The 14,403-nt window shown below is 39.7% G+C and overlaps 1 protein-coding gene across 2 annotated transcripts in view; it reads right to left on the bottom strand.

Annotated features, from left to right (window-relative positions):
- Positions 1-2,973: 2,973 nt before the first annotated feature.
- Positions 2,974-14,403, bottom strand: part of LOC132780921 (transcriptional activator MN1) — a 36,939-nt gene continuing 25,509 nt past the window's right edge. For both annotated transcript variants that reach the window (XM_067462008.1, XM_067462009.1), the window contains one exon: positions 2,974-5,817. In XM_067462008.1, the coding sequence (XP_067318109.1) occupies positions 5,624-5,817 (194 nt within the window). In that variant the 3' untranslated portion in view covers positions 2,974-5,623. The remainder of the gene's footprint in view (positions 5,818-14,403) is intronic.

Genomic DNA, 14,403 nt, shown 5'->3' with positions numbered 1-14,403 from the left:
GGGCAACAGAAAGGAACAAAAGGCCAACACAAACATGGTTGATGCAATGCACCAGATGGCAATGCGTTGTACCAGACCTGAGGCCTATTACATAGGGTAAAGGTTACTTACAGGCCAAGAGAAAGAGGCCAGAGCCCAACACCAACCAGGTTAATGCAATGCACCAGATGGCGATGCGCTGAACAAGAGGCCAACACAAACATGATTAATGCAATGCACCAAATGGTGATGCATTGCACCATAGCAGAGGCTATGATCTTTAAGGTTTTCTTAAAGATCAACAGAAAGAGGCCAGAGGCCAAGAGAAACGAGGTTAATGCAATGCACCAGATGGCGATGCGTTGCACCAGAGCAGAGGCGTATTAAGGTAAGGGTGTCTTACGGGGAAAAAGAAAGGGGCCAGAGGCCATCACAAACATGGTTAATGCAGTGCACCAGATGGTGATGCATTGCACCAGAGCAGATGCCTCTTACATAGTGTAAGGGTTTCTTACAAGGCAACAGAAAGAGTCCAGAGGCCAACAAAACATGGTTAATGCAATGCACGAGATGGCGATGCGTTGCACAAGAGCAGAGGCCTATTAGTGTAAGGGTTTTACAGGACAACAGAAAGAGACCCGAGGCCAAGACAAACTTGGTTAATGCAATGCACCAGATGACGATGCGTTGCACCAGAGCAGAGGCCTGTTACGTAGAGTGAGGATTTCTTACAGGGCAACAGTAAGAGGCCAGAGGCCCACACAAACAAGGGTAATGCAATGCACCAGATGGCGATGCGTTGCACCACAGCAGAGGCCTATTAGGGAGAGGGTTTCTCACAGGGCAACAGAAGGGGGCCAGAGGCCAACACAAACATGGTTGATGCAAAGCACCAGATGGCAATGTGTTGCACCAGAGCAAAGGCTTATTACATAGGGTAAAGGTTTCTTACAGGCCAAGAGAAAGAGTCCAGAGCCCAACACGAACGTGGTTAATGCAATGCTACGGATGGCGATGCGTTGCACCAGAGCAGAGGCCTGTTACGTAGGGCAAGTGTTTCTTAAAGGGCAATAGAAAGAGGCCAGAGGCCAACACACATGTGGTTAATGCAATGCACCAGATGGTGATGCGTTGTGCCATAGCAGAGGCCTATTATGTAGAGTTAGGGTTTCTCACAGGGCAAACAGAAAGAGGCAAGAAGCCCACACAAACATGGTTAATGCAATGCACGAGATGGCGATGCGTTGCACCACAGCAGAAGCCTATTAGGGTAAGGGTTTCTTACAGGGCAACAGAAGGGGGCCAGATGCCAATGCAAACGTGGTTGATGCAATGCAACCCTTTGAAAAACCAGAGCAGAGGCCTATTAGGGTAAGAGTTTCTTACAGTGCAACAGAAAGAGGCAATGCACCCCTTTGAAAAACCAACACAACCTAGAACCCTAGGTTCTTTGCTTATATATCTTTCGCCAAAGAAAAAAATGAATAAAAAATATAAAATGGAAAAAATGTGGATTGATTTATAAATGGGACTTTTTTTCTTTAAAGTCCCATTTATATTTTGTTTACAAGAAAAAAGAAAAAAAAAGAAAATATATAAAATTAGAATAAGAATAAATTACAAATATAAAACTAGTAAATGGTCCTTTATTTCTTTAAAACCCCATTTACAACTTCAAAAAGTAAAATAAATAATAAATTAAAAATGACAAAAGATTTCTCCTTTTACAAAGACCCCCAGAGAAAGAACTAGGACTTCTCTTCACAACCCTCTTGTCTCTGTCTTTCCCTTTGGCACAAGCAGGCAGGCAGGCAGGCAGCGGCCTGCACCCTGAAGAGCAGCAGCAGAAGCAGCAGACAACCCTCCTCTCCCGTCCCTATCGCGGCTCACAATGGAGCCACGAGGCACATGCGGTTCGTTTTAAAGGGCAATGGCCACCCTGAAGAAACCTCGTCCCCATACCTGGCTTCTTCTCATTGGCTGGAACCCCAGCATTCCCAGCACCTGTGACATCACTTCCGAAACTGGCGGAAGTCGTTTTAAAGATGGCGGACACAGTTTCAAAATGGCAAGATCACTTCCGGGTTCCCAAATCGCGTCGATATCACTTCTAAAAGTATTTATGTAACGATTTAATAACGAGATAAGAAATTAACAAACTGGATCAACCAAGCCTAATAGATATGATAGATCAGTCGTTTGCAATCTTCCTAACACCACAACCCCTTATGATAGATGAATAGATATATAGATAGCCAGATGAATAAATAGATGCAATAGACAGATGGATAAATAGATGGATAGATGTAGAGGAAAACTATCCAATTAATATTAAATAAAGGACAACAACATGCAAACAATGTGCAAATTAATGCAAATTAATGCAAAGCCACAGTCCTTTTCACACTGCATGATTTATTTATTTATTGTTTTATTTTTCTCTCTCTCCTCCTCTGTTGCTTCAAGTAAAATATATGATACAGGTATACACACACAAACACAAAAAGGCAAACAACAAACAAGCAATCATCAAACAAACAAACAAAATCCCTTCTTTTCCCGAACAGTAAAATAACTAGACAAGGATATATTTTAATTTTTTAAAGAAGTCAATAAGGAATATTTTGTGGGGAATTTGTTTCATTATTATTATTATTATTATTATTATTATTATTACTATTATTAGATGGAATATTTCTCTTGATCATTATTATGAATTTTTTGGGGAATATTTTTACTATTTTTCTTGTTTTATTATTTTCAATATTTTTCTTGATTATTATTAAAAAAATTTTTTTGCATTTCCCCCCAGTATTTTCTTATTAACAATAATAATATATTTTTTCCTTTTTTCCGCTTATTATTATGAATATTTTCAGGGATTAAAAAAACCGATGTTTCAGATTATTTTTATTATTATTCCCATTATTATTAACATTTTTATTATTATTTAAGGAAATATTTTCACTTTTTTCAATGATTTCTAATATTTTCCTGATTATTATTATTCACTAATTTTCCTGATAATTTACAATATTTTTTCCTGATGATTTCTAATATTTTCCTTATTGTTATTATGGAAAAATTTCCACTATTTTAATGATTACTATTAACAATATTTTGGGAGAATTTTCAGCTATTTTTTCCTGATTATTATTTCAAATATTTTTCATTAATAATATAATAATTTTTGTATTCTGTGGATTTTTCCATTTTCCATTATTATTGTGAATATTTTCCACTAATTTCTGATTATTATTTAATATAATTTTGATATTAAATAAAATATTAATATAATAATCAGAAAATAGTAATAAATATTTTGGCAATTTTTCCATCCTTTTTCATCATCATAATCATCATCTTCACTAATAATATTATTATGAATCTTTCCCACCATTTTTTCTGATTATTATTTAATATTAATATCTAATATTCATATTAATATTAGAACATAATTATTATTATTGGTAATTTTTCATTATTAGTATAAAAATGTTCCACCATTTTTTCTGATAATTGTTATTATTTCATATTATTTTAATATTTAATAGTATTAATAATAACTAGGAACATATATAAAATTTTTGCAACTTTGCAACAGTTCTAACCCAAAAAGATCCAGGAAGTTGTTGTCGTCCTTCTTTTATTCGCTTTAGAACACAAATGTGGAAACAACAAAAATCTTAATTATTACACTAGGGCTGGGTGGTTTCATTTCGTTAATTTGTAATTCGTTATAAATTCGTTATTTTTTTGTTAACGAAGCGATAACGAACCATTCTGGAGCAACTTAAAAACGAAACAAATTTTTCAATTCATTTCGTAAATGCTTCGTATTTCGTTATGTATTCGTTTAGTTATTGGTTTGAGGTCGTTTCGTTATTATTTCCGCATGTCTGGGGCAAGTTTTATAGTTGTTTTTTGTTTAATTGGTGAAAAAAAATTATAAAATAATATCACACCAACAGTCAACAACAGAGGGAGAGGGAAGCTTCAGAAGTTTTTTTAGCGTATTGCGCGATCGCGGCCGCCATTAACGAATCGATTCGTTATTGTTTCATTATTTTTTTGTAATTTTTTTTACCATTTACAAAATTTCGTAAATATCGAACTTTTTTAAGGAAAATTTCGCAATTCTTTTAAATATCAAAACGCAAAAAACCCCAAAAAACGAATCGATTTTAGAAACAATTTTTTCCGTTGTTACCCAGGCCTATATTACACATTTCTAAATGTTTATTTAAATGACCCTCCCTTTTTTTCTCCCTTTTGTTTCAAATAAAAGTCCTAAAAAGAGAAATAAAGATTCCGTTGTTTGTTGTTTGCTGTCCACCATTTTGAAGGGTTTCTTCTTTTTGGTGGCCATTTTGACAATCTGCTATATTGTCCTCCATTTTGAAAGAAAGAAAGGAAGGATATTTGTTGTTTGTCATCTGCCATTTTGGAGGTCACCTTCTTTTTCTTCTCAGCCTCCATTTTGGAGAGTTTTTGGCCTATAATTTGGGCCTAAATTTTGAGATTGTGCCTTTTCTATTCTATTTTGAGGGGATTTTGACCTCAATTTTGAAATCCTTTTGGCTGCCATTTTGGATTGATTTTGAGGTGGATTTTAGCCTCTATTTTGAAAGCCTTTTAGGCATCCATTTTTCAGGCTCAATGTTGAAGACCTTGTTCTCAGTTTTGAGGTGCTTTGCAGGGACTTTATCCTCCATTTTGAATGGATTTGTGGCTTCTGTTTTGAGAGTGTTTTTATTCTGAATGCCTTTTGACCTTGATTTTGAGGGGATTTCGACCTTCATTTTGAAGGCCTCGATTATAAAGGGATTTTGAAGGGCTTTTCTGGCCTGTGTTTTGAAAGCATTTCAGCCTCCATTTTGAAGACCCTTCTCTTCAATTTTTTAAGGAGATTTTGGCCTCAATTTTGAGGGCATTCTGAAGGCCTTTCATCTTCCAATCTTGAAGGCTATTTGACAGGATTTCAGCCTCCATTTTTAAAGCCATTTCCCCTCCGTTTTGAATGCCTTTTGGGCCTCTTTTTTGTGGGATCTTTGGCTGCCATTTTGAAGAGCTTAATTTTACCACAACGTCAATGAAGTTCCATTTTGACGTTTTTCATTTTGAAGATCCTTTGGGGGAATTTGATCTTCAATTTTTAGGGTCTCATTTTGTCCTCCATTTAAAAGGCTTTTCCGCCTAATATTTGAGATTTTTGTGGGGCTTTTGGCATCCATTTTGAAGAGATTTTGAGGGGCTTTTCTATTTTAATTTTGAAGCAGGTTTGGCCTTCATTTTGAAGGCGTTTTGATTTGAAAATGGATTTTGATCTGTTTTTAAGGGATTTTTATCCATCGAAGGCCTTCAAAATGAATTAATTTTGTGGGGGATTTTGGCTTCCATTTTGAAAGCTATTTCTCCTCCATTCCGAAGGACTCGGGCCTCCATTTTGAGTGGATTTTGAATGGGTGTTCAGTTGCCATTTCGAGGGCCTTTCGGCCTTCATTTTGCGGACCTTTTGGCCACTATTTTAGATTGATTTTGAAGGCCTTTTTGAAGGGGGGGGGGGACTCAGCTGCCATTTTCAGCAGCTATTTGAAGGGCCGTTCCTCCATTTTGGGGACTTCTCTCTTTCTTTCTCTCTCCTTCAGGTCAATGCAGCCACGAATGTTCCAAAGCGGTTGGCGATGTCTGAGTGCAAGCCCCGCCTCCAGCTGGGAGGAGCCTCTGGAGAAAGCTCCACCTCCAACAGGCAGGAGGAAGAAGGACAAGAAGTGGAACCAGCCGAAAAGGAGGAGGCAGGACAGGCAGTGGGAGGAGGCTTTACCATGACGTCAAGCCCTGCAGGAATAAGGCAAGACAAGATGGAAGAGAAAGTAAATAGAAAAATAATAAATAATATAATATAAAAATAATAATAAACATGATATTATAAATATAATAATCATTTAATATAAGTGATCAAATCATAATAGTAATATAATATATATATAAGAATGCTAAATATGAAATATTAGAATAAAATAAAAAAGTAAGAACCCTTAAAGTAATAACAATGTAATATGAAAAATAAAATTAAAAATATTAAAATCTAAATATGTAATCAATAAAATAGTATAAAATAATAAAAATATAATTACAAATAAAATGATAAATATATGTTAATTATATTAACTATATATGAGAAAAATACATCATAATAGTCATATATTAAATATTGCAAATAATACAATAAAATTACAAATAATAATTAAAATAAACTATGAACATAAATAATATACATTAATATAAATAATATTTTGACAAACAAAACTTGGCACAAAAGCCTCAGGATTCTGCTTCATTTTTGTTTTATTTATTTATTTATTGTTAATATTTATTATTTCCGCTTATTGACCGAATGCAGCTTTAGGCCATTGAAATGAATGGAAGGAGAAAAACACCCTAAAAACATATACTTTTGCACCACCATTTTTCTTTTTATGACAGATTGACCTATTTCTTTGGACACCATCCCTGGGCGAGAAAATGGGCAGAAAAACAAAAGAGAAATAAATTTAAAATTAAATTAAAATTAAAGGGTTAATAATGATGATAATAATATAATTCCTCGTGAATAAAAAGGTTTTAAAAATAATAAAATAGATATCCATCCTTTAAAAGGATTTCAAATAATAATAATAATAATAATAATAATAATAATAATAATATCCCTACTTAAAAATTAGGTTTTTAAATAATAGATATAATAATTCTTATAAAATGTTAAATAAATAATAAATCCCTCCTTGAAAATTAGGTTTGTAATAATAATAATTATAAATCCCTCTTTGAAATGTTGGTATGTAATAATAATAATAATAATAATAATAATAATAATAAAATTCCTTTACAATTAGGTTTTATAATAATAATACTAGCATCCTTGCTTGAAAATAAGTTCTTAGTAATAATAATACAATATAATCATACAGGAGCGGTTGCTCCTGACACGACAAAAAAAATCATACAGATATCCCCTTAAAAATAATATGCCAAAATAATAATAATAATATATTGTATAATTATACTATTATATTTTGGCAAATATTCTTGAAAATATGTTGTCTTCTTGAAAACTTTATTGCCTCATTGCAGTGTATTCCTACAAAATATATTATTGCAAAATATGATAGTCCTGCAAAATATATTCTATTCTTGCAAAAATATTTCTACAAAATGTTTTTCTTGCAAAATGTTATTGCTATAATTGCAAACTTTATTGCATTACTGTAAATTACATTGGTGCAAAATATTTTCTTGCAAAATACCCTTCAGATATATTGTATCATTGCAAAAATATTCCTGCAATATATATATTATATCCTTGCAAACTATATTCCTGCAAAATATATATCTATATCTATCTATATCTATATCTATGTATATAATAAAGGTGAAAGTTTGTATGCGGTGGACAAAAGTGTGGCGGTGCGATGGGAGGAGTATGTGCCAGCGTTTTGATTGGCCAGCCTGAAAGTTCCAACATTCTGATTGGCTGCCGCAGTGGTGCTATATGCATATGGTCTCTGATTGGCCTGCTTCAATAGGAGCCCCTGGTGGAGAAAAGAGTTCATGGCAGAAACGGGACCATGAGAAGGAAATTTGCATATGTTCTCTGATTGGCCAGCCTCAATTCCAAGATTCCGAGATGACAAAGAGAGGAAAGGAAAAGGCAAGAGGGGGCTGAGTGAGAGAATTACCAATACAGACCAGACTTGGCACACAGAATCCCCATGACCCACTCGACATCCTACTGCAACCATGGATGATGGGAATTGCAGTACCATAACTCACATTCTGAGACCGCCGTTAACCTCATCCAATGACTGATCAGGACCAAACTTGGATCATAAACCTCTCATGACCCACTTTACGTCCTGGTGTGGTTTGGCCGGGGATGGACCATGGATTATGGGACCTGCAGTACCTTTGCTCAATTCTTGAGACCACTGCAACCCTCATCCAATTACCAATAAAGACCAAACTTGGCACACTGAGTCTCCATGACCCACTCTACATCCTGGTGCAGCTTGGAGCAAGATGCACCATGGACGATGGGACTTGCAATACCTGCACTCCCTTCCTAAGACCATTACAACTGCCAACAATGATGGATCAGGACCACAATTTACACAGAGAGCCCGCATAACCCAGTCTACATCCTGGTGCGGTTTGGAAGAATTTAACAATGGATGATGGGACTTGCAGTCACTTCACTCACTTCCTGAGTCCACTGAGACCCTCGCCAATGACTCATCAAGACTAAACTTGGCACATTGAGCTTCAATGACCCACTCTACATCCTGGAGCAGTTTGGAGGACGACAGATCATGGATGATGGGACTTCAAGTACCTCCACTACCCAAGACTGCTGCAAAACTCATCTAATGACCAATCAAGAGCAAAGTTGGCACACAGAGCCCCCATGACCCACTCCACATCTTGCTGCAGTTATGAGAAGGGTGGACCATGGATGATGGAACTTCCAGTGCCTTCACTCACATTCTGAGACCTCTGCAAACCTCATCCAATGACGGATCAACACCAAACTTGGCACATAGACCTCTCATGACCCACTTTACGTCCTGGAGTTGTTTGGAAAACTTTGGAGATGGATGATGGGACCTTCAGTACCTTTGCTCACTTCCTGAGACCACTGAGACCCTCTTCTAATGACCAATCAAGACCACACTTGGCACACAGAGCCCCTATGATACACTCTACATCCTGCTGCAGTTTGAAAGGGGATGGACTTTGGATGATGGGACTTGCAGTACCTTTACTCACTTACTGACACCACTACCACCCTCATCTAATGACTGATAAAGACGAAACTTGGCACACAGAGCCCCCATGACCCACTCTATATCCTGCTGCTGTTTGTAGGAGGATGGCCCATGGATGATGGGATTTCAAGTATCTTCACTCACTTCCTGAAAATAATGCAGCCGTTATCCAAAGACCAATAAAGACCAAACTTGGCATACAGAACTGCCATTACCCACTTTCTCTAATAACCCGGGCAACGCCGGGTCCCCAAGCTAGTATATAATAAAAGTGAAAGTTTGTATGCGGAGGACAAAAGTGTGGCGGTGTATGTGCTAGCTTTCTGATTGGCTGCCACTGTGGTCTCTGATTGTCCAGCCTGAAAGTTCCAAAATTCCGATTGGCTGGGCAGCGGTGCTATTTGCATATGGGCTCTGATTGGCCAGCTTCAAGAGGAGCCCCTGGTGGAGAAAAGAGTTCATGACAGAAACGGGGACATGAGAAGGAAATTTGCTTATGGTCTCTGATTGGCCAGCCTCAATTCCAAGATTCCGAGATGACAAAGAGAGGAAAGGAAAAGGCTAGGGGCTGAGTCAGAAAATTACCAATACAGACCACACTTGGCACACAGAGCCTGCAAGACCGACTCGACATCCTACTGCAACCATGGATGATGGGACTTGCAGTACCATCACACACATTCTGAGACCGCTGTTAACCTCATCCAATGACTGATCAGGACCAAACTTGGCACATAGACCTCTCATGACCCACCTTATGTCCTGGTGTGGTTTGGCTGGGGATGGACCATGGATTATGGGACTTGCAGTACCTTTGCTCAATTCTTGAGACCACTGCAACCCTCATCCAATTACCGATAAAGACCAAACTTGGCACACTGAGTCTCCATGATGCACTCTACATCCTGGTGCAGTTTGGAGGAGGATACACCATGGAAGATGGGACTTGCAATACCTGCACTCCCTTCCTAAGACCATTACAACTGCCAACAATGATGGATCAGGACCACAATTTACACAGAGAGTCCGTATGACCCACTCTACATCCTGGTGCGGTTAGGAAAAATTTGTCAACGGATGATGGGACTTGCAGTCACTTCATTCACTTCCTGAGACCACTGACTGATCAAGACCAAATTTGCACAGAGTCCCCATGACCCACTCTACATCCTGGTGCACTTTCAAGGAGGACAGACCATGGATGATGGGACTTCAAGCACCTCCACTCCCCAAGACTGCTGCAACCCTCACCTAATGTCCGATCAAGGCCAAACTTGGCACACAGAGCCCCCATGACCCACTCTACATCCTGCTGCAGTTTTGGAGGACAATGGATGATGTGACTTCCAGTACCTTCACTCACATTCTGAGACCTCTGCAAACCTCATCTAATGACTGATCAAGACCAAACTTGGCACACACAGCCCCCATGACCCACTCTACATCCCAGTGCTGTCTGAAGTATGGACGATGGATTATGGGACTTGCAGTACGTTCACTCACTTCCTGAAACCATAGCGACACTCATTCAAAAACCAATAAAGACTAAACTTGGAACATAGAGCCCCCATGGCAAACTAAACATTCTGGTGAGGTTTGGGGGAGTACAGACTATGGATGAAGGGACTTCAAGTACCTCTACTCACTTCCTAAGACCTCTGCAATACTCATCTAATGACCAATCAAGTCCAAACTTGGCACACAAAACCCCCATGACCAACTCTCCATCCTGGAGCAGTTTGGAGGGGGATGGACCACAGATAATGGGACTCACAGTAACTTCACTAACTTCCTGAGACAACTGCGAGTCATATAAATAACTGATAAAGACCAACCTTGAGACACAATTCCTTGCCGGCTCCCTAAGCTAGTACATAATAAAAGTCAAAGTTTGTATGCAAAGGACGGAAGTGCGGAGGGCGGAAGTGTGGAAGTGTTTGTGGCAGCTTTCCATTTGGCCAGCCTGAAAGTTCCAAGATTCTGATTTGCTGCCGCTGTAGTGCTATTTGCATATGGTCTCTGATTGGCCAGCTTCAATAGGAGCCCCTGGTGGAGAAGAGGGTTCATGGCAGAAACAGAGCATGACAGAAGGAAATTTGCATATGCTCTCTGATTGGCCAGCCTCAAATCCAACATTCCGAGATGGAGAGGAAAGGAAAGGCCGGGGGCTGGGTCAGAACACTACCAATACAGACCAAAATTGCCACATAGAGCCCCCATCACCCACTCTACATCCTACTGCAGTTTGGAGGAGGATGAACCATGGATGATGGGACTTGCAGTACCACCACTCACATTCTTTTTCTTCTTCTTTTTTTATTGGTTTGCATACAGAAAACAAAACCGACACCAAAGAAAAACTGAAATAAGTAAAAAACAAAAAAGAAAGATATACAAAAAAGTATTCAAATTTGCAGAATGGTATACAGTCAGCGCTCATTAAACATATAAAAAAATCAAATTTGACCGTACAGTTATAATACATTAACATTTAATGTCCCTCTAACCCCACACCCGTGAACCCAACCCCTGTGACCTCCGACACCACTCCGTATGGATCACATAACTAACCCACAACTACCCAGGTCTCTTCTTTCACTGAATCCCCTTTATGGCGATCTTCAAATCTACTTTTGTCTTCTCTTCCAGATATCCAATTGCCAACCGCCATTTTTTAACAAATTCTTCATTATTTCCAGCTCTGCTGCTATTTGTCAGTTTGGCCATTTGGATATAGTCTACTAATTTATCTCTCCAATCCTTAATAATTAACTCTTTTCCCCCCTTCCACGATTTAGCTATTATTAGTCTCGCAGAAACAAAACAATACTGACAAATTTCTTCATCTCCTGTGCTAATACGCCTCCTAAATATTCCTAATAAGCACATTTCTGGGTTTTTCTTGATTTTTTTGCTAATCATTTTATTTGTTTCTTTCATCACTTTTTTCCAGAATTCTTTAACTATGTTACAGGTCCATCATACGTGGAAAAAAGATCCCTTCACCTTCTTGCATCTCCAGCAAACCCCTTGTCCTGTTTTCTCTATTTTAGCTAGTACCTCTGGGGTTATATAGGTTCTGTAAAACATTTTAAACATATTTTCTCTAATTGAGCTGGCCACTGAGAATCTAAAGCCCTTATTCCAGAGACGTTCCCACTCTTCCAGATCGATATTTCTGCCAACATCTTGGGCCCACGTGATCATAACGGATTTTATTTGGTTGTCTACTAAATTATATTCTAAAATATATTTGTAAAGTCTGGATATTAGGCCTTTGTTGCCCTTCTCGAAAATACTTTCTAACTCCGATTTATTAGAAGCAAATCCTACTTTTGCATCCTTCCTAAATCTGTCATGTAGTTGGAAAAAACTGAACCAATCTTTTAACCCAGATTCTTCTCTGCCTTTAAGTATCCATTGTCCTTTCTCATTGACCAGATAATCCTTGTATGTGCCAGAGTCAGTATATGTGGCCGGTCTCTGGACTGCTTCCAATGGGCATAGCCATAGGCGGTTTTTTGGCTCCATACCCTTCTTATATCTTTTCCATGTTGCTAAAAGGCTGGCTCTTATTGCGTGCCTGTTGAATTCTTTGTTCACCCTGTCCTTATAATCCCATAGATAGGCGTGCCATCCATATCTTAAATTATGGCCCTCTAACTTAAGCAACTCCTTATTGTCCATTTTAATCCATTCCTTTAGCCAGCTGAAATTTGCAGCTTCATAGTAGTACCTGAGATCTGGCAATGCCAGGCCCCCTCTGTTTTTCCCATCAATAAGGTTCCTGTAGGCAATTCTCACTTTTTTACCTTTCCAAATGAATTTGGCCAGATCTCGTTTACATATTCCGAACATCTTTACTCCCTTAATAATTATAGGTTGCTTACCTGTAACCGTAGTTCCCTGAGTGGTCTCCTGTGAATACATACAAGTGGTATTTCCTGCGCCTGCGCAGAGCAATTCGGAACCTTCTAGAACATAAAAGAAACAAAATTAGATCAAGCCCGCCCACTCCTCCCGTCCCCATAAATAGCCAGTGGGCGGGCCCCAGCCTCAGTTCTCTTATGCCGCAAAGCAGCTGGAACCAAAGAGGCATGACCCGAGGGGAGGACGGGCAGGATTGTATGTATTCACAGGAGACCACTCAGGGAACTACGGTTACAGGTAAGCAACCTATAATTCCCTGTCGCGGTCCCTGTGAATCATACAAGTGGTAGACTTACAAGCTAACGAATATGGATGGTGGGCGTCATGCCACCGCCGAGAAGAGGACTGCCCTTCCAAACTCCGCATCTCTCTTGGACACGACGTCCATCTTGTAGTGCGAGACAAACGTGAGAGGGGAAGACCAGGTCGCCGCTTGACAGACAGCATCCAGAGAGACGCCCTTCATAAACGCCACCGATGTGGAAACTGCCCTCGTGGAATGACCCCTTATTTGAGGAGGCAACTCCCGACGCGCCATCTGATACGCCAGACGAATCGCCGAGACAGTCCACGAGGAAAAACACTGAGCCGAAACTGGAAGGCCACTGGCATCCTTCCAATACTTAACAAACAAACGGTTGGACTTCCGGAACTGTGCAGTCCTGTCAACATAAAAAGCAACAGCCCTGCGAACATCTAACATATGCAAGCCTTTTTCTAACGGAGAAACGGGATTCTGGAAAAACGCTGGAAGAACTAACTCTTGAGATAGGTGAAAACGTGATGCCACCTTAGGTAGGAAAGAAATGTCCGTACGAAGTACCACTTTATCCTTGTGAAACCTCAAATAGGGAGGATCACATCTCAAAGCGCACAATTCGCTGGCACGGCGGGCCGAAGTTATGGCCACCAAAAAGGCAACTTTGCATGACAGAAAAGAGACATCCACCGTTGCCAGAGGCTCAAAGGGGGCTTTCATCAATGCGGATAAAACCAACTCCAAATCCCACCCCGGGACCACGGGGGCTGCGGGGGGCTTCACATGTGTAACCCCCCTCAAGAAAATCTTTACGAGAGGGTCGGAAAAGCACGAAGGAAGCCCTGATTTTCTCTGAAACCACGCTATTGCTGCCAAATAGCATTTAAGGGATGACAAAGAAAGACCCGCTTCCGATAATGAAGCCAGAAAGTCTAAAACTATTGGAATTGGAGCGCGGGATGGGTCCTGTCCTTTTTCCAAAGAAAACTTTGAGAACCGTGACCATTTATACAAATACGACCTTTTGGTCGACTCCCTATGTGCCGCCTCTATATATTTCAAAACTGGCCCAGACAGGTTCGAGAAAACGGTCAAACCTCCGGGAGTATTCGCCACGCCGTCAGGTGCAACTTGAATACTTCTGGATACCAGACCTGATCCCCCTGCGAGAGGAGGAGGTCCGGCCTGTTCTCCAGACGCACAAACACCCCGTTGCAGATAGATAGGAGGGGAGAGAACCATGGCTGGCGGGGCCACCACGGGGCGATCAACAGACACTTCGCCCTGTCCCTCTGCAACTTCGACACTACCCGTAGCAGTAGGGGAAATGGTGGGAAGGCATAAAGCGGACGTCCTCTCCAATCGAGGAGAAAAGCATCCGCCAGGCACCCTAGCGACAGATTGGGCTTC

The sequence above is a fragment of the Anolis sagrei genome, chromosome Y, assembly GCF_037176765.1.
Source record: "Anolis sagrei isolate rAnoSag1 chromosome Y, rAnoSag1.mat, whole genome shotgun sequence".
Taxonomy (NCBI): domain Eukaryota; kingdom Metazoa; phylum Chordata; class Lepidosauria; order Squamata; family Dactyloidae; genus Anolis; species Anolis sagrei.
The sequence above is the reverse complement of the archived record's forward strand: the minus strand, read 5'-3'. Positions and strand labels throughout refer to the sequence as shown.